Here is a 23975-nt window from a genome sequence, read left to right as displayed (position 1 = left end):
CGGATGAGCCGTGGGGTTCTGGTGCTCGGACGTCCTGGGCCTTGCGGAGACCAAAGGGACAGCCCGTCCGAGAGCCGGACGTTTCTGCTTGCCTGCTGACTGAACTTGGTGCTTCCCCGGGGAGCCCCCTGGCTGCCGTGCTCCCCCTCTTCTTGGGAATGGTAACAACCGATCTTCTCGATGGTGATCGTCTCCTACCGGATGGGCCCCACCATACTTGTATGGTAATAAAACCTACATGAGTAATAAAACCTGGGGATGCCTGCGGGGCTCAGTCAGTTAAGCGTCTGCCTTCAGCTCAGGTCATGATCCCAGGGTCCTGGGATCGAGTCCCACATCGGGCTCTCTGCTCAACAGGGAGCCTGCTTCCCCTTCTCTCTCTGCCTGCCTCTCTGCCTACTTGTGATCTCTGTCTCTCTGTCAAATAGATAAATAAAATATTTTAAACAAACAAACATATGAGGGGACTGACGCTCAGAGAGGGGAAGGGACAAGCCCAAGGTCACACCAGCTGGTTAGTGGCAGAGCTGGGATTCAAATCCAGGCTGCTCGGACTCTGTTGTAACCACGACACCAACATTCACCGAGAGGCTAACGGTGTGTACAACTGACCTCACTCAGAACAACCCTTCCCACGATACCACTCATACTCCTGGGAAGGCGTCTGTGTAGACACCGGCCCAGACAGATCAGAGCAAAAGTGAAACCTCAAACCCTAGGGGGTTCATGAACTCAGTCCCTGGTTTTCCCCAAAACCAGGAAACACAGGGGGGTATGACAGAGGGCGGCCATGGAACCGTCACAAAAAGGATGACAACAGAGGAGGAAGTCTTCAAGGCTCAAGCAGACCCTTGAGGAAACGGAAGGCGATCTAAAATATTTCTGCGAACTCGTCCCTCCTTGGAGTCACACTGCAGGGCAGAACAGGATGCAAAGCAAAGGGAGTTTATCCACAGGTCAACTCCCCGAGGACGGCTGTGCCTCCAAACACATGGGCTCTTTTCATCTTGGGGTTTCTGAGAATCAGTGCCTGGCCACAGTGCTCATTTCAACTTTAGGCAGAAAAAAAATCCGGGGCACCTGGGTGGCTCAGTGACTTAAGCCTCTGCCTTCAGCTCAGGTCATGATCTCGGAGTCCTGGGATCGAGCCTCGCATCGGGCTCTCTGCTCAGCAGGGAGCCTGCTTCTCCCTCTCTCTCTGCCTGCCTCTCTGCCTATTTGTGATCTCTCTCTCTGTCCAATAAATAAATAAGTAAGAGCTTTTAAAAAAAGAAAAAGAAAAAGAAACCCAACTCTTCCTGCATTTGGTTTCCTCCGGAGTGACTGATTATACCTTGGGCTCTCTGAAGTCAGTTTGCTTTTTGGGTACAGGTTCCTCTAAGTGAGTAAGAATATCTGGTGGGGGATAGGTCCTTCAGGCCTCGGCTTTTCCTGTCCTCTGAAGCCATGAGGGAGGCTGGGGGCTGCAAACTAGATCTCCTGCCATTGACCTGTGTCCACAGGAAAGCAGGACACGCCGGGGGCAGGCTCCTGGCAAGTTCCCGAAAGCGCTGCTCAACGAGCTGCCAGAGGTCTTGGGAGGACACAGTTGGCCCCAGCCCTCACCTAGCGGGCTTTGGAGTTGATGCAAAGTTCTTGTGATGAAACTCCCCAGGGCATCAGTTCTTGGCATAGGCCCCGCCCCCGCAGGCCCCGCCCCTCACTCACCCACAGCCTTGCAGGCCTTGGTGTGCGGGTCCAGCTGGTAGCCCTTCTCACAGTCGCACTTGTAGCTGCCCTCGAGGTTCACGCACAGCTGGCTGCACACATCGGGGTCCTGACACTCGTCGATATCTGCAAGTCAGGACACACGAAGGCATTTGGGGCTTCCTCCCCATGGAGTGCTGATGGAGTGACGGAGCCAGGCCTCCCGATGGCAAGTGGGGACAGCCCAGGCCCTTTGGGGATGACCCCTAGAGCCATGGTCTTGGTGACCAGCAGGTTCAGAAATAAAAACTCAAGAAACAGCCAAGCATGGTCTCCAACAATGAACTTGACCTCACCGTTCCCCCCAGGGGTGCAGCCCCCAGGGAGAAGCTGCCTCAGCCGTCAACGGAGATTACTTTCTTAATTATGAATCCCGAAAGGCAAGAACCCAGTGCCCCTCCAGGGCCAAGCCTGCAGGGAGGTCCCGGGAATCTGGCATTTCATTAAATCCTCCTAACAGACCCATGAGGTCAGCATTGCGGTCATGCCCACTGAACAGGTGGGGAAAGTGAGGCACGGAGGGTTTGGCCACCCATGAGGGAAAGGGAGGTGGAGGCCAGGAGCCCAGCCTGCCGGGGAATCACCTTCGCATCTCCGCTGGTCCACCAGCCGGAAACCCTCAGGACACAAGCACTCGTAGCCCACCTTGAGGTCATTGCAGATGTGGGAACACCCGCCCTTGTTGTCCAGACACTCGTTGGTCCCTGTGCCAAGTGGGGGGAGGGGGGCGAAGGCAGAGACTGGTCACACTCAGCTCGTCGGCACCCCTGCACCATCTCCTCACCCTTATAATGACTGCTACAATGACGGGGGGGGGCAGGAAACTGCCATGTCCCCATGTCCCCCAACCCCGTCATTTGAGCGCCAGGAGGGAACCCGGAGGACATTCCGCAGAGTGAACGACATGGGCAGAGAAGGACAAATACTGCAGGATTCACTCCTGGGACATCCCCAGTGGAGTCAAAATCAGAGACAGGAAGTAGATGGGCGGCTGGCCTGGGTGGGGGAGGGGATGGGGAGTCGGGCGCTTCCTGGGGCAGAGGGTCAGTGTGGGAAGATGAGAAAGTTCTGGAGACGGTTGGTGGGGATGGCGGACGACTTTGTGAGTCTGCTTAATGTCACTGAACTGGACGCTTAAAAATGGTTAAGATGGGGGTGCCTCAGTGGCTCAGTGGATTAAGCCTCTTCTTTCGGCTCAGGTCATGATCTCAGGGACCTGGGATCCAGCCCCGCATCAGGCTCTGCTCTGCAGGGAGCCTGTTCCCCACCCTCTCTGCCTACTTGTGCTCCCTCTCTCTCTCTCTGTGTCAAACAAATAAATAAATAACTTTTTAAAAAATGCTTCAGATGGTAAATCCTACTTTTTTTTTTTTTTGAATAAAACATATTTCAAAACATTCTTGATTATAAAAACTAAAAAACCATGTTCCACAGTTGCATGTACTAACTCCCCAAAACCATACAGGTAGCTGAACTATAGCTGTGGAAACCAAGGACTGGCCAGACTCCAAGACCTGCCCCAGATCGCAGTGCTGGACCAGGCCTGGGGCGCTCAGCTCCGGCCCCCACGCCCTGGCTGTCTTTACAGGGCTTCGGCCTATGCCAGCCTACCAATCTGTTCCTGCATGGCCCCAAAGCTAAGAATGCTTTTTAATGTTTTTAAACAGTTGAAAAGAAAAAAAAAAAAGGATCAAAAGCAAAACAGGATTTTGTGCCCCATGAATGGTTCAGACATCAGTGTCCGTGATATGGTTTGCTTGGGGCATGGCCACAGGCGTTCATGTGCGCATGTGCATTCTTACGCCATCTTCTGCCTGTAACTCAGCTCCTGCTGAACAGCTGTGACAGACTGTACAGCTGGTCAAGTCCACAATATTTACATGGCCACAGGTTATGAACCACTGCTGAAACTCGACAAACATCGCAACAGCCAACCCCCAGCAGCCCTAGGACGTTGGGCCCTTACTGTCCCATTCTACAGATGTGAACACTGAGGTTTCTCCCCAGGAACCCATGTCTGTGTTGCTGCAGAGCTAAAGCACTCACAGGCAGGGGTGGGCAGGAGACTTGCAGCCCCACGTCCAGCAGCATAGCCACGTCTGGATCCCAGCCCCAGCTCCCCGTAAGACCCAGAGAGCTGTCTGCACCTGGGGGGTGGGGGGTTGCTCACCACACTCCTTGAGGGGCTCGTCCGACCAGTCCCGACAGTCCCTGACCGAGTTGCACACTTTGTCCAACGTGATGCACTCGCCGCTGTGGCACTTGAACTTGCTGGGCCCCTCGCACAGTGTCACTAAGAGCCAAAGAGGACGGTCAGGTACTTCCGAGACGCAAGAGGCCACGTCCTACTCTTTATTCATAGAACAGTTCATTTACACGAGATGATATGTAAATGTGTTCATAATTAAGATGTAACAGTGTACTTAGTGTCCTGGAAATAAACACTGAAGAATGGTAAAGGTGGTAAGTATTTTCTGTTAGAGGTCGTTTACCACGACTGTCAAAAATTACATTATCAGAATTTAACTTCTTGTTCACGAAAGTTTGTTCAGGGGTACCTGGGTGGCTCAGTCGGTTAAACGTCCAACTGGATTTCAGTTCAGATCAAGATCTCAGGATTGTGAGATCGAGTCCTGCCATGGGCTCTGCATTGGGCATGAAGCCTGCTTAAGATTTCTCTTATCTCCCTCTCCCTCCCTGCCCTCATACACTGTGTCTCTAAAAATAAATAAACAGGGGCACCTCGGTGGCTCATTTGGTTAAGCAACTGCCTTCGGCTCAGGTCAAGATCCTGAGGTCCCAGGATTGAGTCCTGCATCGAGCTCCCTGCTCTGCAAGGAGTCTGCTTCTCCCTCTGACCCCTACCCCATGCTCTCTCATATAAATAAAATCTCAAAAAATAAACAAATAAGGGCGCCTGGGTGGCTCAGTCATTAGGCGTCTGCCTTCAGCTCAGATCATGATCCCAGCGTCCTAAGATCGAGCCCCGCCTCGGCCTCCCAGCTCAGCAGGGAACCTACTTCTCCGTCTCCCACTCCCCCTGCTTGTGTTCCCTCTCTTGTTGTATCTCTGTCAAATAAATAAGTAAAATCTTTAAATAAATAAATAAATAACGGAAAATAAAAACTTTAAGAATAATAAATAAGGGGCGCCTGGGTGGCTCAGATGGTTAAGCATCTGCCTTCTGCTCAGGTCATGATGCCAGTATCCAGGGATCCAGCCCCACTTCAGGCTCCTCTTGGCTCAGCAGCAAGTCTGCTTCTACCTCTCCCTCTCCCCCTGCTCATGCTCTCTCTCTCTCTCTCTCCGTATCTCTTCATGTCCAAAAAGATTAATAAAATCTTTTTAAAAACTTGTTAAAAGAATAATAAAAAAATAAAAGTATTCTCCTTATGTTCCATAATTTTACCACAATTAAAACAATCTTTAAGTGAATTCTGCTGATAAACAACGGGGTTGCTCCTAGTGTCCCGCTATTAGGCCGGTGCTGCTCCCCCCTAAACTCCGAAGCCCGTCTCCTGGTTACAGGTGCGAGTTTCTCCCGGGATCATTCCCAGGAGTGGAGATGTCACACCGTAAGCACGGGACAGTGCTTTACCTGCTGAGCTCAAAGACAGAAGCCCTGCATACTTTGGCCTCATTAGAATCTCACAGTCCTGGAACAGATGCTTTTGTGACGCTCGTTGGTCAGATAAATGGAAGTGAGGTTCAGGGAGGGCAAGTAACTGGCCCGCAGACACACAGCGGGCGCGGGGCTGCCCCGAGACAAGCTTACCGTTGATGCATCCAAGCTCATCGCTTGAGTCCTTACAATCATATTCCCGGTCACACTGGCGGCTGCCATGGATACAGGTCCCATCCGAGCACTGGAACTCATCAGGCCGGCACGTGGCCACAGCTAGGAAAGACAGGGCACGTGTTGGTTTCTCTCAAGGAGCAACTAACCAGCTTTGAAGCGGCAATGTCCTGCCTGCCTCGGGCACCAGGGAAAGCAGATAACAAGAAAGATTTCAGATGTGGGCAGGAGCCAGTGGCTTATCCATCTTATCTGCTTCCCATCTGGAGAAAAAGTCTCCAGGGAACACCTGTCTTCACATTCTAAATTTTAACCAGTGTAGTCTAATTTCTTTCTTTTTTTAAGGTGGGGGAAGGGCAGAGGGAGAGAGAGAGAATCTTAAGTAGGTTCGTTCCATGCCTAGCACGGAGCCTGACGCAGGGGTCGATCTCCTAACGGAGATCATGACCTGAGCTGAAATAAAGAGTCGGACTGAGCCAACCAGTCACCCCTCATCTATGTAGTTTTAGATTTTCCTTCATGGCAGTAGGCACTCTTTTCCTCAAAGAAGGATCCCAGACAATCATAACTAAAGCCACAGAGCAAAGTTTGGAAAATAAGAAAGTGAGGGGAGCACCCTTACAGCACCACTGGGTTTTCCTGGAGTTTCCTCCAATCTTTTCATATCTACATTTCAGAGAACACACAAAAATTTTTTTTTAAGATTTTCAGTCATCTCTACACCCAGTATGGGGCTTGAACTTACAACCCTGAGATCAAGAGTCACATGCTCTACTGATAGAGCCAGTCAGGATCCCCAAGAACACATGATTTGTAAACACCTGGCAGGGCCGACAGGCCACTCTCAGCAGAAACGCCACGGCGTGATCCCCAGCTAGACAGAGGCAGACCAGACAGCGACAAATGTGGTCACTGCCACTGCGCACGGCACAGTCGAACACTGTGGAGCAGGACAGATGTGCAGGAGAGGACACCGAGGACAAAAGACATTTTTTATTTTCACAGGTGTGTGTCCTCTGATTAGTTACCCTTCCTGGGCCTCAGTTTCCCCCTGTAAAGAGTGCGGAAAGCCTGCTCATGTAATGAGGATTAAGGGAGTTTGTGTTGAGTTTTAGTGCACACTGTGGACAAAGTCATCCGTTATTTAAAAATGTGACTTTTAGGGGCGCCTGGATTGCTCAGTGGGTTAAAGCCTCTGCCTTCAGCTCAGGTCATGATCTCAGGGTCCTGGGATCGAGCCCCGCATCGGGTTCTCTGCTCGTCAGGGAGCCTGCTTCCTCCTCTCTCTGCCTGCCTCTCTGCCTACTTGAGATCTCTCTGTCAAATAAATAAATAAAATCTTTAAAAAAATAATAAAATAGGGGCGCCTGGGTGGCTCAGTGGGTTGAAGCCTCTGCCTTCGGCTTGGGTCATGATCCCAGGGTCCTGGGATCAAGCCCCCCATCAGGCTCTCTGCTCCGTGGGGAGCCTGCTTCCTCCTGACTCGTTCAGCCTACCTCTCTGCCTACTTGTGATCTCTGTCAAATAAATAAATAAAATCTTTAAAAATAAATAAATAAATAGATAAATAAAATGTGACTTTTAGGGGTGCCTGGCCGGCTCTGTTGGAAGAGTGTGCAACTCTTGATCTCTGGGTTGTGAGTATGAGTCCCATGTGGGGTGCAGAGAATACTAAAAGCAAAAGAAAACAAAACAAAAAAACAAACCAAAAAACGCCATTAACTTACAGCACAATCCTTTATCTTCACGGCCCCAACACGGGAGCCCCTCACCACGTGCGGCTACTTAACTTTCAACTCCCAGAAGTGAACCAAAACAAAATATTCCTTTCTTTGATTGCATGAGCTCCTGCACTGGGCGGTGCCGACGTGGGAGGTCTCCACCGCCCCCAGAAAGTTCAATGGCATGGTGCTGACTCCAATCAAATAAGTCTGCCAAGGCCAAAGCTCTTGCCCCATTCCGTGGGGGAAGAGAAAACAGTGCAGGGAGGTGTAGTCCTTGGCCAGAGGTCACCTACCAGGCCTGGAGCCCGGGATCCTGTCTGGACGAAGATAATATTGCAACTGTGACTTGCTCCCCTGGCCAAAAAAAGGGTGAACTCGGGGTGCTTGGGTGGCTCAGTGGGTTAAAAGCCTCTGCCTTCAGCTCAGGTCGTGATCCCAGGGTCCTGGGATCGAACCCCGCGTCGGGCTCTCTGCTCGGCGGGGAGCCTGCTTCCTCCTCTCGCTGCCTCTCTGCCTACTTGTGATCTCTCTGTCTAATAAATAAATAAAATCTTTTAAATAAAAGGGGGGGGTGAACTATACACTTTTGGGAGTTAAAGACAGTGTCTCTGTTCATGGAGGCTTGCTCCTCCCTGTGATTGGGAACAGGGACAGAAACACGGAAGGAGACTGACATTCCTGCGGCGGGACTTGGCGTTGTCTAAGCACAGAAAGGCCGACCCGCCGCACCCCAGGGGGAGCACAGGGACAGGGGAGAGGACCCCCCGCGCAGTGCCCTTACTGCAGTTCTCCTCGTCGGACTTGTCCTTGCAGTCGGGGTCGCCGTCACAGCGCCAGCTGGAGTGGATACATTCGCCGCTCTGGCAGTGAAACTCAAGGAGCGAGCACGGGCCGTTGTCGTGTCGGGGGACTGACAGCTTGCGGCCGTCGCAGTGCTGCGGCCACTCATCTGAGCCGTCCTTGCAGTCGGGGTCGCCGTCACAAGCCCACAGCTCGGGGATGCAGGCCGAGTTGTTGCACTGGAAGTTGGCAGGGCCACAGGTGGGCACGGGGCAGGACGCCTCGTCGGACCCGTCCAGACAGTCCCGGTCCGAGTCACAGACAAAGTCCAGGGCGATGCACTTCCCATCCTGGCAGCGGAACTCGTTCTGGGAGCACGTCTTGGGTACTGCAGGGGTGGTGGGAAAGGACAACCTGGTCACCAGAGAGCCCCCTCTTCTCGCGAACAGCCATTTTACAGATGAGGACACTGAGTCCAGGAAAGCCCAGACCTCAGTCGGAGACCTGCAGAAGCCCCTGGATAGGGAACCCCTGCAAGGGTCAGCCTCCCCAGCCCACTCCTGTGGCTGCTCTGTGCCTCAGTTGTCCCACCTGTACCTGGGCCAGGCCCAAGGGAAGCACTGTTTAAGAGTCTGCTGTTGGGACACCGGGGTGGCTCAGTTGGTTAAGCGTCTGCCTGCAGCTCAGGTCATGATCCCAGGGTCCTGGGATCGAGTCCCGCATTGCTAAGTGGGGAGCCTGCTTCTCCCTCTGCCTGCGGCTCTCTCTGCTTGTGCTCAAGCTCTTGCTCTCTCTGACAAATAAATTTAAAAATCTCAAAAAAAAAAAAAGTTTGCTGTTGTTATTAAAAGAAACACCTGCCAAAATGTGGTGATCGTGGGACATGAAGGAGGTGTTGGCCACCACTGCAGTGGGGATCATTCTGTAATATATATGTGTATCAAATCATCATCTACTCCTTTTTTTTTTTTTGAGAGAGAGAGTCTACACACAAAGCAGGTGGGAGAAGCAGAGGAAGAGGGAGAGAGAGAATCTTAAGCAGACTCCATGGCCAGCACAGAGCCTGACTTGAGGTTTCATCTCATGATCCTGAGATCATGACCTGAGATGAAACCAAGAGACTGAGTTACCCAGGTGCTCCCCACCCCGTCCAGAAGAATTTTTTTTTAAAGATTTTATTTATGTATTTGACAGAGATCACAAGTAGGGAGAGAGGGAGGCAGAGAGAGAGAGGGAGAAGCAGACTCCCTACCGAGTGGAGAGCTCAGTGAGGGGCCGGTTCCCAGGACCCCGAGATCACAACCTGAGCCAAACACAGAGGCTTAACCCACTGAGCCACCCAGGCGCCCCCAAAAGGCTCTTTTTTTTTAAAGCGGTGGTTGGGGGGCATCTGCGTGACTTGGCTGAACGGTTGTGTGTCCAACTGCTGATTTCAGCTCAGGTCCTGATCTTACCATGATCTCAGCCCCACACCAGGCTCCACGCTCAGCACAGAGTTGGGTTTGGGTTCTCTGTCCCTCTCCCTCCCACTCACTCTCTCAAATAAGTAAGTAAAATCTTTAGGGTGAGGGAAAAAAAGAAACTGGCAATTTTAAAAAAAATTTCTATTTTTAGGGGTGCCTGGGTGGCTCAGTTGGTTGGGCAACTGCCTTCAGCTGGGGTCCTGATCCCAGGGTCGTGGGGGTGAGCCTTGCACTGGGCTCCCTGCTCGGTGGAGAGCCTGCTTCTCCCTCTACCTGCTAGTGCTCTCTGTCAAATAAATAAATAAATTTTTTAAAAATTTTTGGCTTTTTAAATTAATTCTCCCCCCCAATCTACTCTTTAAACTTACATAATGTTGTATGTCAATTATATGACAATAAGGCTGGAAGGAAAAACAAGGTACGTGGGAAAAGAACAACACTCCATTTTATTTCTAAATGTTCCCCGAGGAGGTGTTTCGTCAGGTGACCATTAAGCCCAGTGAGACTCATATTTCTCAAGGTGCTTTTTTTAAATTATTATTTTCATGGATTTTTACATTTTCTGACATTATCTTATTTAAATTTTTCCTGCTTATTTTTCTCAGAGCCTTACTACATTAAAAAACAAAACAAGGGGCGCCTGGGTGGCTCAGTGGATTAAATCCTCTGTCTTCGGCTCAGGTCATGATCTCAGGGTCCTGGGATGGAGCCCCGCATCGGGCTCTCTGCTCCGCAGGGAGCCTGCTTCCCTCTCTCTCTCTCTCTGCCTGCCTCTCTGCCTACTTGTGATCTCTGTCTGTCAAATAAATAAATAAAATCTTTAAAAAAAAATAAAACAACTCTACAACTCAGTAACTAACTAACTAACACTGCAGAGCCAAGACAGACACCCCGCTCTCCAACGTGCCTCCCCCTCTAGGACTCTTGGCCCTGTTTCTCCCCAAAAGCCACAACCCGGTGAAGCTTTCCCCTTCCTGGTGGTCAGCTGAGCGATATGGTCTCAGCCAATGACACCTACTGTGTGCTCAGCCGCCCGGGGTGGCTGGTGGTGGTCACAGTGGTTCACCAGAGATGTCCCACATGGTTGGGGTCGGGGGACACTTGGCAGGGACAGCCTGAGTATGCTGACCACCCTAAGAGGTGGCACCAACCCTATGCCTGCATTGCTGTGTGGGCAAAGTAGGGTTCAAACACACAAAGGAACTTGGCGGGAGCTTCTAGAAGAGGGACGGAAGAGCCAATCCGGAGCTCAGTTGGGGCAGGACAGCCTGGGACAGCAACTGTAACTGCAGCCCGGGGACCGGGACGGCGGGGACCCAGTGGGGCCAGTGCACGGCTGTGGGGGGAGGGAACAACTTACAACAGCCTTGCTCGTCCGAGCCATTCTCACAGTCCACCTGGCCGTCACATCTCCAGAACTGAGGGATGCAGCGGTTGACACGGCCTCCGCAGCTGAAGTCCCCTGACTTACAGGTGACAGACACTGTGGGAGAAATGGGACTGAGCCTTCCCTCCCCCAATTGGTCGCTCCAGCCCCCCGCTTTGCAGAACAAAAACACAGTTTTCAGAAACAGGGTGCCAAGCCCAACTTTCTGGCCCCCCCCCCAAAAAATCAGACATAAAGGGATGGAAACCTTAGAAGGAGAGAGAGATGATGGCTGTACAGTACCGTGACCATATAAATATCACTGAACTGGTTCCTTTAAAATGGTTAATTCTACGTTATGTGAATTTCACCTATTTTTTTTTTAAGCTGGCAAAGTTCCAGAAATATCGCTTCCCCCAAGTCCCAATTCATGGCTGAACACATCAGCCTGCTGGCTGCTGTTCACCTCGTCTGTCACCCACTCTCATCAAAAAGGGCAGGAAGTGTGTCACGCCCAAAGGGGACTCACTGCAGGTCTCCTGGGACTCATCTGAGGCATCTGGGCATTCGGCGCTCCCATCACAAACCCACTTGTAGGAGATGCACTTCCCATCTTGGCACTGGAACTCGTTTCTGCCACATTTGTCTTCCACTGAGAGAGAAGGGAAGAGGAAGGACCATTCAGCATCAGAGTCCGAAACTGACAACACCACCTGTGTGTGTCTATTTCCTGCCAGCTGCGGAATGAACCCGAAATAGAATCTGATCCTTCCCAGGAAATAAAACACACACAACACGTTTCATGAACCGCAAGTGCAGCGGAGGATGCAAAGAACAGATCTAGAAGAGGGACTTGCCCACGGTGTGTGAAACTTGACCTAACGGTTGTTGAGTCCAGTGTATGGACCCCCTGAGGTAGGAAACAAGATCATCTAATGTCCCTGCCCAAGAAAAAAGAAAATAATTTAAATGATTTAGCACATTACAAACCTATACTGGCAATAGTAATGAGGAAAATTGAGAGTGTGAAATCATTCAGCAGAAAGAAAAATGAGGGGTCAACTCCAGTAGGCAGGGAGGAAAGATAAAGAGATAAAAATTATGAGAAATTATGAATACAGAGGTCAGAGAACAGAGACGCTGGAGCAAAAATAATCATAAAATGGAAGGTCAGAGCAAAAGAAATGGAACAGAGATAGTAGCAAAAGATGTAGTAAGAGCAACTTTTTCTAGGAAAGCATAAGACTCAGATTTTTTTTTTTTAAAGGATTTTATTTATTTGACAGAGATAGAGCACATGCAGGGGGAGTTGCAGGCAGAGGGAGAAGCAGGCTTTCCACTGAGCAGGGAGCCCAAGGTGGGACTTGAACCCAAGCCCCATGAACCCAACCCAGGGATCATGACCTGAGGAGCTGAAGGCAGAAGCTTAACTGACTGAGCCACCCAACCGTCCATACTCAGACTTTTTTTTTTTTTAAGATTTTTATTTATTTATTTGATAGACAGAGATTACAAGTAGGCAGAGAGGCAGGCACAGAGAGAAGGGGAAGCAGGCTCCCTGTGGAGCAGAGAGCCCGACGCGGGGCTCGATCCCAGGACTTTGAATCATGAGCCAAGCCAAAGGCAGAGGCTTTAACCCACTGAGCCACCCAGTCGCCCCTAAAGTGTTAAGTATTTTTAGCTCATCTTGTTCAACATCTTGCTTTTCTGTGGAGTTTCATCTTACGATGTACCTAATACAGTAGCAGTAGTCTACACGAATAATTATATTGGGGAGAACATAGAGGGGTTTTTTTGTTTTGTTTTTTGTTTTAAACCAGTGGAGGTATGTGACTGAAAGAGTTTGGAAAGCAACTGGTTAAGACAATGATGAAAGACATCAGGGCCAAATGCAACGTGGAATTCTGGACTGGGTCCCGAAAGAGGAAAGGGAAAAGTTGGTGAAATCCAAATGAAGTCTAGAGTTAATAGTAATGGACCAACATTAAACTCCTAGCTTTATGCTTTGTTTTGTTTAAGACTTATTTATTAGAGGGGCCCTGGGTGGCTCAGTAGGTTGAAGCCTCTGCCTTTGGCTCAGGTCATGATCTCAGGGTGCTGGGATGGAGCCCCGCATCGGGCTCTCTGCTCAGCAGGGAGCCTGCTTCCTCCTCTCTCTCTCTCTGCCTACTTGTGATCTCTGTCTGTCAAATAAATAAATAAATAAATATTTAATTTAGAAAAAGACTTATTAGAGAGAGAGCACAAGCAGGGAGAGGGGTTGAGGGAGTGGGAGAAGCAGGCTCCCTGCTGATCAGGGAGCCCAAATAAGGGCTTGATCCCAGGCCCGTGGGATCATGACCTGAGCTAAAAGCAGAAGCTTAAATGACTGAGCTACCCAGGGGCCCCAAACTCTTAGTTTTGACAAATATACCATTGTCTGTAAGATGTTAGCATTGGGGGAATCTGGATTCGGAGTCTAAAAGAATTCTCTGCAATATCTTTGCAACTTTTCTGTAAATCTAATATAATTCCAAAATAAAAAGGGTATTTTTAGTAAGTCCTCCTTCAGGATGGGACACCTGGTTGGCTCAGTTGGTTAAGTGTCTGTCTTTGGCTCAGATGGAGTCTGACATCAGGGTCCTTCCTCAGCAGGGAGCCTGCTTCTCCCTCTCCCTCTGCCCCTCCCCACTCATGCTCACGCTCACAAGTATATGTACATATACATATATGTGTATATGAATATATACATGTGTGTGTGTGTGTGTGTATTTAAAAATAAATAAATTTAAAAAGAGTCCTTCCAGGGTGCCTGGATGGCTCAGTTGGCTAAGCGACTGCCTGTGGCTCGGGTCATGATCCTGGAGTCCCAGGATCGAATCCTACATCGGGCTCCCTGCTCAGCAGGGAGTGTGCTTCTCAACCCTCCCCCTTCTCATGTTCTCTCTGTCTCATTCTTGCTCTCTCTCAAATAAAATCTAAAAAAAAAGTCCTTCCTTCAGGTGAAAGCTTACATATATTAGAACACTTCTGTTCTTTAGGATGAACAAGTAGGGTCAATAAAGATTTGTAGAGCATGGGGTGGGGCGGGCAGACATCACGGGAAACCAAGTCATTAAAATTACAAAGCTCGGGGCACCTGGGTAGCTCAGTGGGTTAAAGCCTCTGCCTTCAGGTCATGATCCCAGGGTCCTAGGATTGAGTTTCACATTGGGCTATCTGCATAGCGGGGAGCCAGCTTCCTCCTCTCTCTGTGCCTGCCTCTCTGCCTACTTGTGATCTCTGTTTGTCAGATAAATAAATAAAATCTTAAAAAAAAAAAAAATGACAAAGCTCATGCCATTCTTGGCCAAAATGGGACAACTGCGGTCTCCATCCACATTAATGCCAAGACATTAGGTGGTAGAGAGTGAAGGTGATCCACGGTGGATCCAAAAGGACCTGCCTAGTACTTCCTTTCCAAGCTCATGGGTATCTGGGCAGCACTCCTTCCGTCCCGTTGCCTTCCATACACACATCTGCAGACATCTGTTTTCCCCATAAATTGCTGACCTGAAAGTTTGCCTACAAGCAACGAAGGGGACGATGACCTTGAGATCACCAGATTTCACCAACTGTTCCCTGCCCCCAAAGCAAGGTGAATTACAACACTGCAGAAGGGACTTTCTCCTGCTGCTTCCACAATGAACCTCGTGATCCATAGTCTGCCCCCATGCTGAATCCTGTAAAAGTTTCATAGTCTCAGAGCCCAAACTCCTGCAGCTTGGTCCTGACTCTCCTAACTAATTTTTTTCCCTCCTGCAATCATCCAGATTGCAGCTTCCTGGAAGACCCTGGGCCAAAACCATCTAGCTGTACTGCTTCCAAATCCCTGTGAGATAGTAAATGCATGTTGTTGTTGCTTTTAAGATTCTTTTAAAGAGAGAAAAAGAGCACGAGTGGGAAAGGCAAATAGAAAAGGAGAATCTCCAGCAGACTCCATGATGAGTGAGAAACCCAATGCGGGGCTCGATCCCCCAACCCTGAGATCATGACCTGACCTGAAACCAAGGAGTTGGACGCTTAACGGACTGCACCGCCCAAGTGCCCCTAAATGTGTGTTGTTGTTCCTGTTTAAAGAGTTTATTTATTTATTTGGTAGAGATCACAAGTAGGCAGAGAGGCAGGCAGAGAGAGAAGGGGAAGCAGGCTCCCTGCTGAGCAGAGCGCCTGACATGGGGCTCGATCCCCGGACCCTGAGATCATGACCTGAGCTGAAGGCAGAAGCTTAACCCACTGAGCCACCCAGACACCCCTAAATGTGTGTTGTTCTAAGCCACTAAGTTTGGGGGTAATTTGCTTGACTAACAGTTAAACTCTGAAGCAGACCTTCCAAAAAACTGGGTTTTGCACCCCCGGAGCTCCTAAAATATTCATTTCTCACTCTTATCACACTACAGGAAAACCACCTCCTTACTTGCATGTCTTCCCACTAAATTTAAAACCCCCTGAGGGCAAGGGATGTCCTCTTCATTCTTGCAGCGCCGTACAAGCATGGGCCAATGCCTGACACAGTTGCAATAATTTTGTGCAATAGCTATGGGGAAAATCAGAACCACGTCCCTCACCGCCTCATGCAAAGGGCTGGGAAAGGGGGAACTCTTCTACTCTCTACCTTGTAAGAGGGTAACAGGGCAGAACCTGCAAAGTTCAAGGTAAAGTGCAAAATTTCTGGGACCTAGAAGAAATACTGGCACAGGTGCAAGACAATGCTACGTTCAAGGAATTCCAAAGCCCTACTTAGGAGAAAAGAAGGGAAGAGCTGGCGTAGTTTAAAATAGGACCCAAGGGGGACGCCTGGGTGGCTCAGTTGGTTGGGCAGCTGCCTTCGGCTCAGGTCATGATCCCGGGGTCCTGGGATCGAGTCCCGCATCGGGATCCTTGCTTGGCAGGGAGCCTGCTTCTCCCTCTGCCTCTGCCTGCCTCTCTGCCTGCCTGTGCTCACTTGCTCTCTCTCCCTCTGTCTCTGACAAATAAATAAATAAAATCTTAAAAAAATAAAAATAAAAATAAAAAAAAATAATAAAATAGGACCCAAGGACACCTGGGTGGCACAACTGGTTGAGCACCTCCAGACCCCTTGATCATTTTCACCAGGCTTGGACCTGATGCTGAACCTGGGCTGAGAGCCATTGGGACCCAGTTTAAAAACCACCTTCCTAGTGGCACCTGGCCACCTCCATCAGTGGGGATGGAACTCTTGATCTCAGGGTTGTGAGTTTAGGCGCCACATTGGACGTAGAGATTATTTAAAAATAAAATCTTTTTTTAAAAAACCCTCTTTTAGGGGCACCTGGGTGGCTCAGTGGGTTAAGCCGCTGCCTTCAGCTCGGGTCATGGTCTCAGGGTCCTGGGATTGAGCCCCGCATTGGGCTCTCTGCTCGGCGAGAAGCCTGCTTCTCTCTCCCTCTATCTCTCTCTCTCTCTCCCTGCCTGCCTCTCTGTCTGCTTGTGATCTCTCTCTGTCAAATAAATAAAATTAAAAAAAAATAATAATAATAAAATAAAATAAAATAAAAACCCTCTTTTGTTATTATTCTTATTTTTAAAGTTCTATTTATTTGAGAGAAAGAGGATAGAGAGAGACTGAGCAGGAGTGTGGTGCGGTGGGGAGGAGGGCAGAGGGAGAGGGAGAAGTCGGCTCCCCGCTGAGCAGGGAAACCACTTCGGGGCTCGATCCCAGGACCTCAGGATCATGACCTGAGCCAAAGGCAGATGCTTAGTGACTGAGCCACCCAGGCGCCCCCCGAAAAAGCTATTTTAACTCAAATAACTATTTATTTACTTACTTTTAATTTATTATCTAATTATTTATATACAGGCATACCTATAGGTTCAGTTTCTGATCACCCCAACAAAATGAGTATTGCAATAAAGCGAGTCCAATGAATTGGTCTTCTCAGTGCATACAGCAGCTATGTTTACACTAAATTACCAAAATGTGACACAGAGACATAAAGTGAGTAATAAGTGCAGGAAAAACCTCGACTTGCTCCAGGAGAGGTTGCCAAAACCTTCCATGTGTGCAGAAAGGCAGGATCTGTGAAGAGTAAGAAAATGAGGTGCGTCTGCGGGGGGCACCAGGCAGGCCAGGTCTGGGAGTATGAGACTCTTGATCTCAGGGGTCACGGGTTCAAGCCCCACTCTGGGTGCAGAGATGACCTAAATAAATCAAAGTTTTTTGTTGTTTTTTTTTAAAGATCCCATCTATTTATTTGACATACAGAGATCACAAGTAGGCAGAGAGGCAGGCAGAGAGAGGAAGGGAAGCAGGCTCCCTGCTGAGCAGAGAGCCCAATGCAGGGCTCGATCCCAGGGCCCTGAGATCATGACCTGAGCCGAAGGCAGAGGCTTTAACCCACTGAGCCACCCAGGCGCCCCTATACCTCAATTTTTTTTTAAAGATTTTATTTATTTGACAGAGCTACTGAGCAAGTGAGCGAGAGAGAGCACAAGCAGGGGGAGCAGCAGGCAGAGGGAGGCAAGGGCCTTGAGGTGTTATTACTATTCTCAGTCTTTCCGGTGACATGTTTTGTTGGTAAAATAGGGCTTTGTGCAAAGGTTGGGAGGCCAGAGCAGCGGATTAGTGGTAATGGAGGTTGTGGTGCCCTGGGGAAGGCAGGAGAGCCTCATTACGAATGGCCCTTGCCTGAACTTCCTTTTTCATTTTTTCTGAGAGTCCCGACATTCCAGTTGCTTTTTACCCACCGCCTGTGCCACTAGTGAGATGTGAGTCATATCCGGTTTTCAGTTTTCTGGGTAATTACAATTCAACCGTGAGTCAGTGGGGTGTGGGGTGTGGGGTGAACCGGGGAGGCAGCTCGAGGGAGTCATCCTGTTGAGATCAGTAGTTGGGCAATTCGATTATCAGTTTGTATAACCACAGCACATTCCGAAGCTTAACACATTCCTTTCTCTCTTACTTTTTCTCTTACTCATTCTCCTTTTCACCTGGGCTGTCCACGACAACTTCCAAATATTTGCTAGCCAAAGATGGGGGAAGACCTCACCATCAGGAAGACCCCACCCTTATTTTTATCAGGACAGGTCATCCAAGGGCTAGCCCACAGCTCCAGACAACATTTGAATAAAAAGCTAAAAAGGGGGGCGCCTGGGTGGCTCAGTGGGTTAAGCCTCTGCCTTCGGCTCAGGTCATGATCCCAGGTCCTGGAATCGAGCCCCACATCAGGATCTCTGCTTAGCGGGCAGCCTGCTTCCTCCTCTCTTTCTGCCTGCTTCTCTGCTTACTTGTGATCTCTGTCTGTCAAATAAATAAATTAAATCTTTAAAAAAAAAAGAAAGCTAATGAATTTTACTGTCAACAGGTGTAGCCAGGCAACAGTCAGCTGGGAAATTAATCGATCCCATGGCCTTGCTAGTGGGGACAGGGATCAGGAACAGCAAGTGCCGAGAGACAGGACATCAGATGAGTGTCCCCACAGCAGACAACACCGTTCTGGGCAAGGGGACAGAGCCAGTCCTCACCACCCGAGGAAACCTCAGGGCTTCCTCCCTGTTGGACAAGCAAGGTTTGTGTTTTACTTGTCGGTTTCACTTGAATTCCAGTAAAAGCAAACTGGAGCGCCCACTCCACTATCTCCTCATGCTGGGGATGCCTAAAATTACACAGAAAACACACACACCCACACCCCTCCCCAAGTACCTAAATCTCTAAACTCTAGCCTTTAAGTCTCTCCTGTCACACACGACAAGCCAGGAACAAGGTCATTGAAACAGAAAAGGAGACTGCCCAGTTCTGCTTTTTCTCCAGCATGCAAATGAGGTGGTAAATGCTTTCTATGTTTTCTTTCCCATGCTACTGAAGATGTTCCTCAGGAGAATCAAAAATTATAGACAGAATCATTTCCTTGAAAAAAGAAATGGCTGGTGCTAACAGACTCAGCGGAATACGAATGAGAAATCAATTTGCCAGTGTGTTTTTCCAAACTAGGTGATGCCAAGGCATTTTCCTCAGGCGTGATCTCAGTGGAAGATTTTGTGACCCGCTCCTTTGGGGAGGGCTTTGTTTCTGTGATGGTTCCTTGCGGCTTACTTCCACAGTGTCTTATCAACAAATGTGAAGTCCTTGACAGCCCAGGGAGGGAAAGTGAGGAAGCTATTACTGTGCTTAACAAGGGATATGAAGGCCATCAAAGCCCTAAGCAATAAAGGCATCTAGATTAGGATCTTATCAAGGGAGGAATCCTACAGATTAGAGCCGGAATATCCTGGAAAGGCAGAATGATCCACATAATTCCCCTTAAAGGTCTGTAGTCTCAAAATAAGTTCTCCCTTTCTCCAGTGTTGCCCCGCAAGAAAAGTGTGCCCAGCAATGACCAGTGAATCTCCCCAGGGCGTGTTGCTGAAACAGACACAGCTCTTAGCAAGATGCTCTGCTTTGCTGAATTTGGGTGTGCCCTGGGCATACGGGATACTCCGGCGCACAACTGTTAAGTGGTTTTGGTCTGGCTAAGTGAAGGCATGCAGTCCAGACTCCCAACAACTCCCATTTCCAAGGAAAAAGAACAAGAAATCCCATCCCCCTCCTACCCCCCCCCCACCTCCAAAATGCTTTAAAGACAGCTAAGGAGCACACTGGGGCAGCCAGGGCTGTTAATACCAGAAAAGTAGCTTCTGGCCCTCAGGAGTCTGGGGAACACATCAGGACTCAGCCTCCCTGAGAACACAGGAGGCCACTCACTGAGAGAAAACTGAAGTAAAGCAACACATTCTGCTCAAGGCATCACTGCCCGGAGTTCCTCTCAGGGATGAAAAAATGAAGAGCCGAGAGAATCGAAAGAGAGAGCTTTCAGGGGGTGCATTTCCAATTTGGGGGGCACAGCTCATCAAAGGAACCCCAAAATTGGACAATTCAAGCAGCGGACCCCAGAGCAGCTCTGGACAAGACTAGAATCCCAGTCAGGGCTTGAAGGGCTAAGCAGCCCGGTCCCACTGGCCCTTCCCAAAACTGCTCCTCCTGCAGTTGTATCAGAACCCCAAGGAGAGCGGAAACTAAAGCAAGCAACCGCATCTTGCTCAAGACCCGACTGCCATGATTTCCTCTTAGGGATGGAGTCCATCAGCGTTTGAAATACAAGTCAATTAAATGCCTCTTGATAAGCCATGCTCCCCCCTCGTCATGCTACTGGGGGGCGGAGTTAATCGCAACAACCCTCAGCAGCAACTTCAGGGAAAACTGATGGGTCACTGATAGGAAATCCACGAGCCCACAGCTCCCCGCACAAAGCCGCCCCTCCCCTCCCGTCAATACAAAAAGTTTCCCGCAATCCTGTTATCTGAGAATCCCAATTCTTTTCGGGCTACTCGGGTTCTAAAGTAGGAAATGAACCATTTATCTCAGATCCAGGGCGAGGTCAAATGCCTCCGGCAACTCACTTAGAGCCACCGGGTCACTCAGGACCGCTAGCACCAACTAGCCTCGCTCAACTAAACCCATTCAGAGCTTCTGAACCAAAAAAGGCCACCCTGAGGGATCCGTCCGACGTTCTCGCCTCCCCGGCCCCTGCCCCGGTGGAAGGTCTCCGCGAATTTCCCTTCGGGGGCGACCGAAGAGGGGCGGGCGTTTCGGAGGCCACGTTTCGGCTCCGGGAGGAACGGAGGCCCCGAGGGTGGCCTGGGGGCGCGTAGGTGAATTCGACCCAGGCCGGGGCAACGAGGGCGGCCTCCAGGACAAAAGGGGCTCGCCTGTGCTGGCGGAGGCGACTTCGGGGGCCCGGGACGCGTCGCCCGCTTTGTTGTGACAGACAACCGGGACGGACCCCAGGGAACGCGGGCCGTCGCCTCACCCGAGCCAAGGGCAGCGGGAGTCCCCAGCCTCACCTCGAGCCCCGCCCCGCGCGCCCCCCGCCCCGCCGCATCTGTCGCCCCCTATTGGCCAAGGGGAGTGGCTCGAGGCTCGCGTGTTCCGACCGCGCCCAATGGGAGCCCGGGGACTGGCCCTCGGGGCCGGAGGCGGGGCTGGAGGCGGTGGCCGCGGCCGAGGCGCGCGTGCGGTGCGGCTGAGGAAATAACGCCTCGGACCCCGGGCTCCGGGGCAGCCCTAGAGGGTTACAGAGCCACCTGAGCCGCCTGGGGCATTTCTGTCCGCGGCGGGACGCGAGGGCGCCCGCAGGGAACCCCCCCAGGCTGAGCCCCCGAGGTCCTGGTAGTCTTCACCCCACAACAACTCGGTGGGGGCGTCCCTGCCTCCCTATGGCTGGAGGGCCCCGTGTCCCGCTCTGAAGAAGGGGGTCCCCCCATCTGGCGGAGACTCCTGGGAAAAGCCTCACCTGCTTCTCGTCACCTCCCCACATCCCCAAACCCTCGCAGCCCCTTCAACGCTCCCTCCAGCCGTTTGGACGAGACTTCGTGCCGTTTTCCCACACATCTTTCAAGGATGGGGTGGTTTTCCGCAGCTCCCAGAGTTACCAAAGGGGGTCCCCGAGTTCTGGCGGGGGGTCACCCCATCGTACGCGGACGCTTGGAGCCAGCCTTACCTGCCGCCCCCAAAGCTGCGAGGAGCAGGGCGGCGGCCCAGCACAGCCCCCAGCCCGCGGGTCTCATGCTCCCAGCCTCCGCCCTCGAAAGCGCCAGCCCCGGCCTCGGTCCGTAAAGTCCGTGCGGGAAAGGCGGGCTTCGAGCCGTCGGGTGGCAAATGCATGCGGGGCCCCAGTCATTTGCAGCATTTCTAGGAGAGTTTCCACGCAGGGGGAGGAGCTTGCGGTGGGGTGATTTTCGAATATCTTCGCCTCACTGCGGGAGGAGGAGTTTCGAGAGGAGGAGTTTGGAACCGCCCGTGCGACTAGGGCTGGTTAACCCTTGAAGTCCTGACTCGGATTCCAGTCTTTCCCAAAACTTGCTTCCAGATCCTCTAACAGGCTAACGACCATCTATCTCCACTCTGCCTGCAACGGAAAAACGAGACGTCAGAAAGTTTCCCCCCTCCTTTCTCTACTTGCTTTTTCCTTTCTAGGAATCGTATATATAGATTTTAACTGAGTTTAATCCCGTATAGTTTTGAGACGATTCTTCAGAATTGGTCTAAACAGGACTCGGTGAAAAATTTAAATAAAATCTTCACAAACGTTTCAGCCCCAAACTGATCTTGTCTTGGGGGATCCAGCACTTGGATGAATACCAGCGAAAGCATCTCTAAAATCAATTTATCCTTCCGGGGTCTGGACATAAATACGGATTTGTTCTTTTAGGAGAAAGTGTTAAACAGGCTGCTGCTTCCTCTCCCCAAAGCAAAAATCAAAATAAGGGTGCCCGGGTGGTTCAGTGGGTTAAGCCTCTGCCATCAGCTCTGGTCCTGGTCTCAAGGTCCTGGGATCGGCCCCAAGTTGGGGGTCTCTGTTCGGCAGGTAGCCTGCTTCCCTTCCTCTCTCTGCCTGTCTCTCTGCCTACTTGTGATCTCTCTCTCTTTCTCTGTCAAATAAATTTAAAAAATCTTTTTTAAAAAAATCAAAATAAAACAGTTTTTAGAGTTGAACCTGATTGCCTTAATCACAGAGGGCTGATGGAAAACAACTTTTAAGAATCAGAGTCTTGGGGGCACCTAGGCAGCTCAGTGGGTTAAAGCCTCTGTCTGCGGCTCAGGTCATGATCCCAGGGTCCTGGGATCCAGCCCAGCAGCTAGCTCCTCATTGGGCTCTCTGCTTATGGGGAGCCTGTTTCTCCCTCTCCCTCTGCCTGCTGCTTCCCCTGCTTGTGCATGCTCTCTGTCTCCGTCAAATAAATAAAATCTTGGGCTCTTGGGTGGCTCAGTTGGTTAAGCCTCTGCCTTCTGCTTGGGTCATGATCCTGGGGTCCTGAGATCATGTCCCACATCTGGCTCCCTGCTCAGGGGGAAGCCTGCTTTTCCCTCTGCCTCTCTCTGTCTCTCATGAATAAATAAATCTTAAAAAAAAAAAAAAAAAGAATCAGTCTCCTTTGGGATTCATGAAATTTCCAAGACCCCTTGCCAAAAAGGCACCTATGAGAATCTTACCTGAACCCCATAAAAGGTCTGGCAAATCTTGGGTGGGTCTCCCAGGAATGAGTAAAGTCCTCTGAAGTTTTACAGATTGAGCTTGGCTGAATGTACTAATCTCTCAGCAGGCTTTTGGGGAACCCCCCCCAGAGAAGGCAAAAAAAGAGGTAGAAAGGGGACAACTGAACCCTCAGAGGGGAAAAAAAGGGGGGTGATTAATCCAGAGTAAGAAAGAGCAGTTAAGAGCCCCAGCTTCAGAATCAGGCAGACCCTGGGTAAGTAAATGAGCTTTTCCAAGGTGGAAAGGGGAGGAAATAATGCTTGTTTCCTTTACTAGGCAGGTTCTGTGAGGGGGTCAAATGAGATAATTAGCAATTACCTAGGAAAATTTGTGGGTTTTTGTTTGTTTTGTTTTGTTTCTTAAGATTTTTACTTATTTATTTGACAGCGCACAAGCAGGGGGAGCTGCAGGGAAGGGAGAAGCAGGCTCCCCATTGAGCAGGGAACCCAACTGGGGGCTGGAACCCAGCTCGGGGCTCGATCCCAGGACCCTGGGATCATGACCTGAGCTGAAGGTAGACACCTAAATAACAGAAACGTGAAACGCCCCGTTTTTGTTTTTGTTTTTTTAAAGATTTTATTTATGTATTTGACAGACCAAGATCACAAGTAGGCAGAGAGGCAGGCAGAGAGAGAGAGAGGGAGGAAGCAGGCTCCCGGCCGAGCAGAGAGTCCGATGCGGGGCTCGATCCCACGACCCTGGGATCATGACCTGAGCCCAAGGCGAGGCTTAACCCACTGAGCCACCCAGGCGCCCCGAAACGCCCCTTGTCTTGAGGATTTTATTTTTAAGTCATTTTCTACACCCAATGTGAGGCTCAAATTTACAACCCTAAGATCGAGAGTCACATGCTGTGTTGATAGCCCAGGAAGCACCCCTCAAATTTCTTGTTTTTATGCTGGTATTCTCACTGCCACTTTTTTTTAAAATTTAATTTATTTATTTGACAGAGGGATATCACAAGTAGGCAGAGAGGCAGGCAGACAGAGAGGGGGAAGCAGGCTCCCTGCTGATCAGAGATCCCGATGCAGGGCTCCATCCCAGGACCCT

At 50.4% G+C, this 23975-nt stretch overlaps 1 protein-coding gene across 1 annotated transcript in view; it reads right to left on the bottom strand.

The window, feature by feature from the left end:
• Positions 1-21601, bottom strand: part of LDLR (low density lipoprotein receptor) — a 33635-nt gene extending 12034 nt beyond the window's left edge. The window contains exons 1-8 of the mRNA XM_059389040.1: positions 21390-21601; positions 11405-11527; positions 10870-10992; positions 8048-8434; positions 5522-5644; positions 3917-4039; positions 2331-2450; positions 1708-1833 (exon numbers count right to left, since the gene is read on the bottom strand). Of these exons, the coding sequence (XP_059245023.1) occupies positions 1708-1833; positions 2331-2450; positions 3917-4039; positions 5522-5644; positions 8048-8434; positions 10870-10992; positions 11405-11527; positions 21390-21456 (1192 nt within the window). The 5' untranslated portion in view covers positions 21457-21601. The remainder of the gene's footprint in view (positions 1-1707; positions 1834-2330; positions 2451-3916; positions 4040-5521; positions 5645-8047; positions 8435-10869; positions 10993-11404; positions 11528-21389) is intronic.
• Positions 21602-23975: the final 2374 nt, after the last annotated feature.

The sequence above is a fragment of the Mustela nigripes genome, chromosome 2, assembly GCF_022355385.1.
Source record: "Mustela nigripes isolate SB6536 chromosome 2, MUSNIG.SB6536, whole genome shotgun sequence".
Classification (NCBI taxonomy): Eukaryota; Metazoa; Chordata; class Mammalia; order Carnivora; family Mustelidae; genus Mustela; species Mustela nigripes.
The sequence above is the reverse complement of the archived record's forward strand: the minus strand, read 5'-3'. Positions and strand labels throughout refer to the sequence as shown.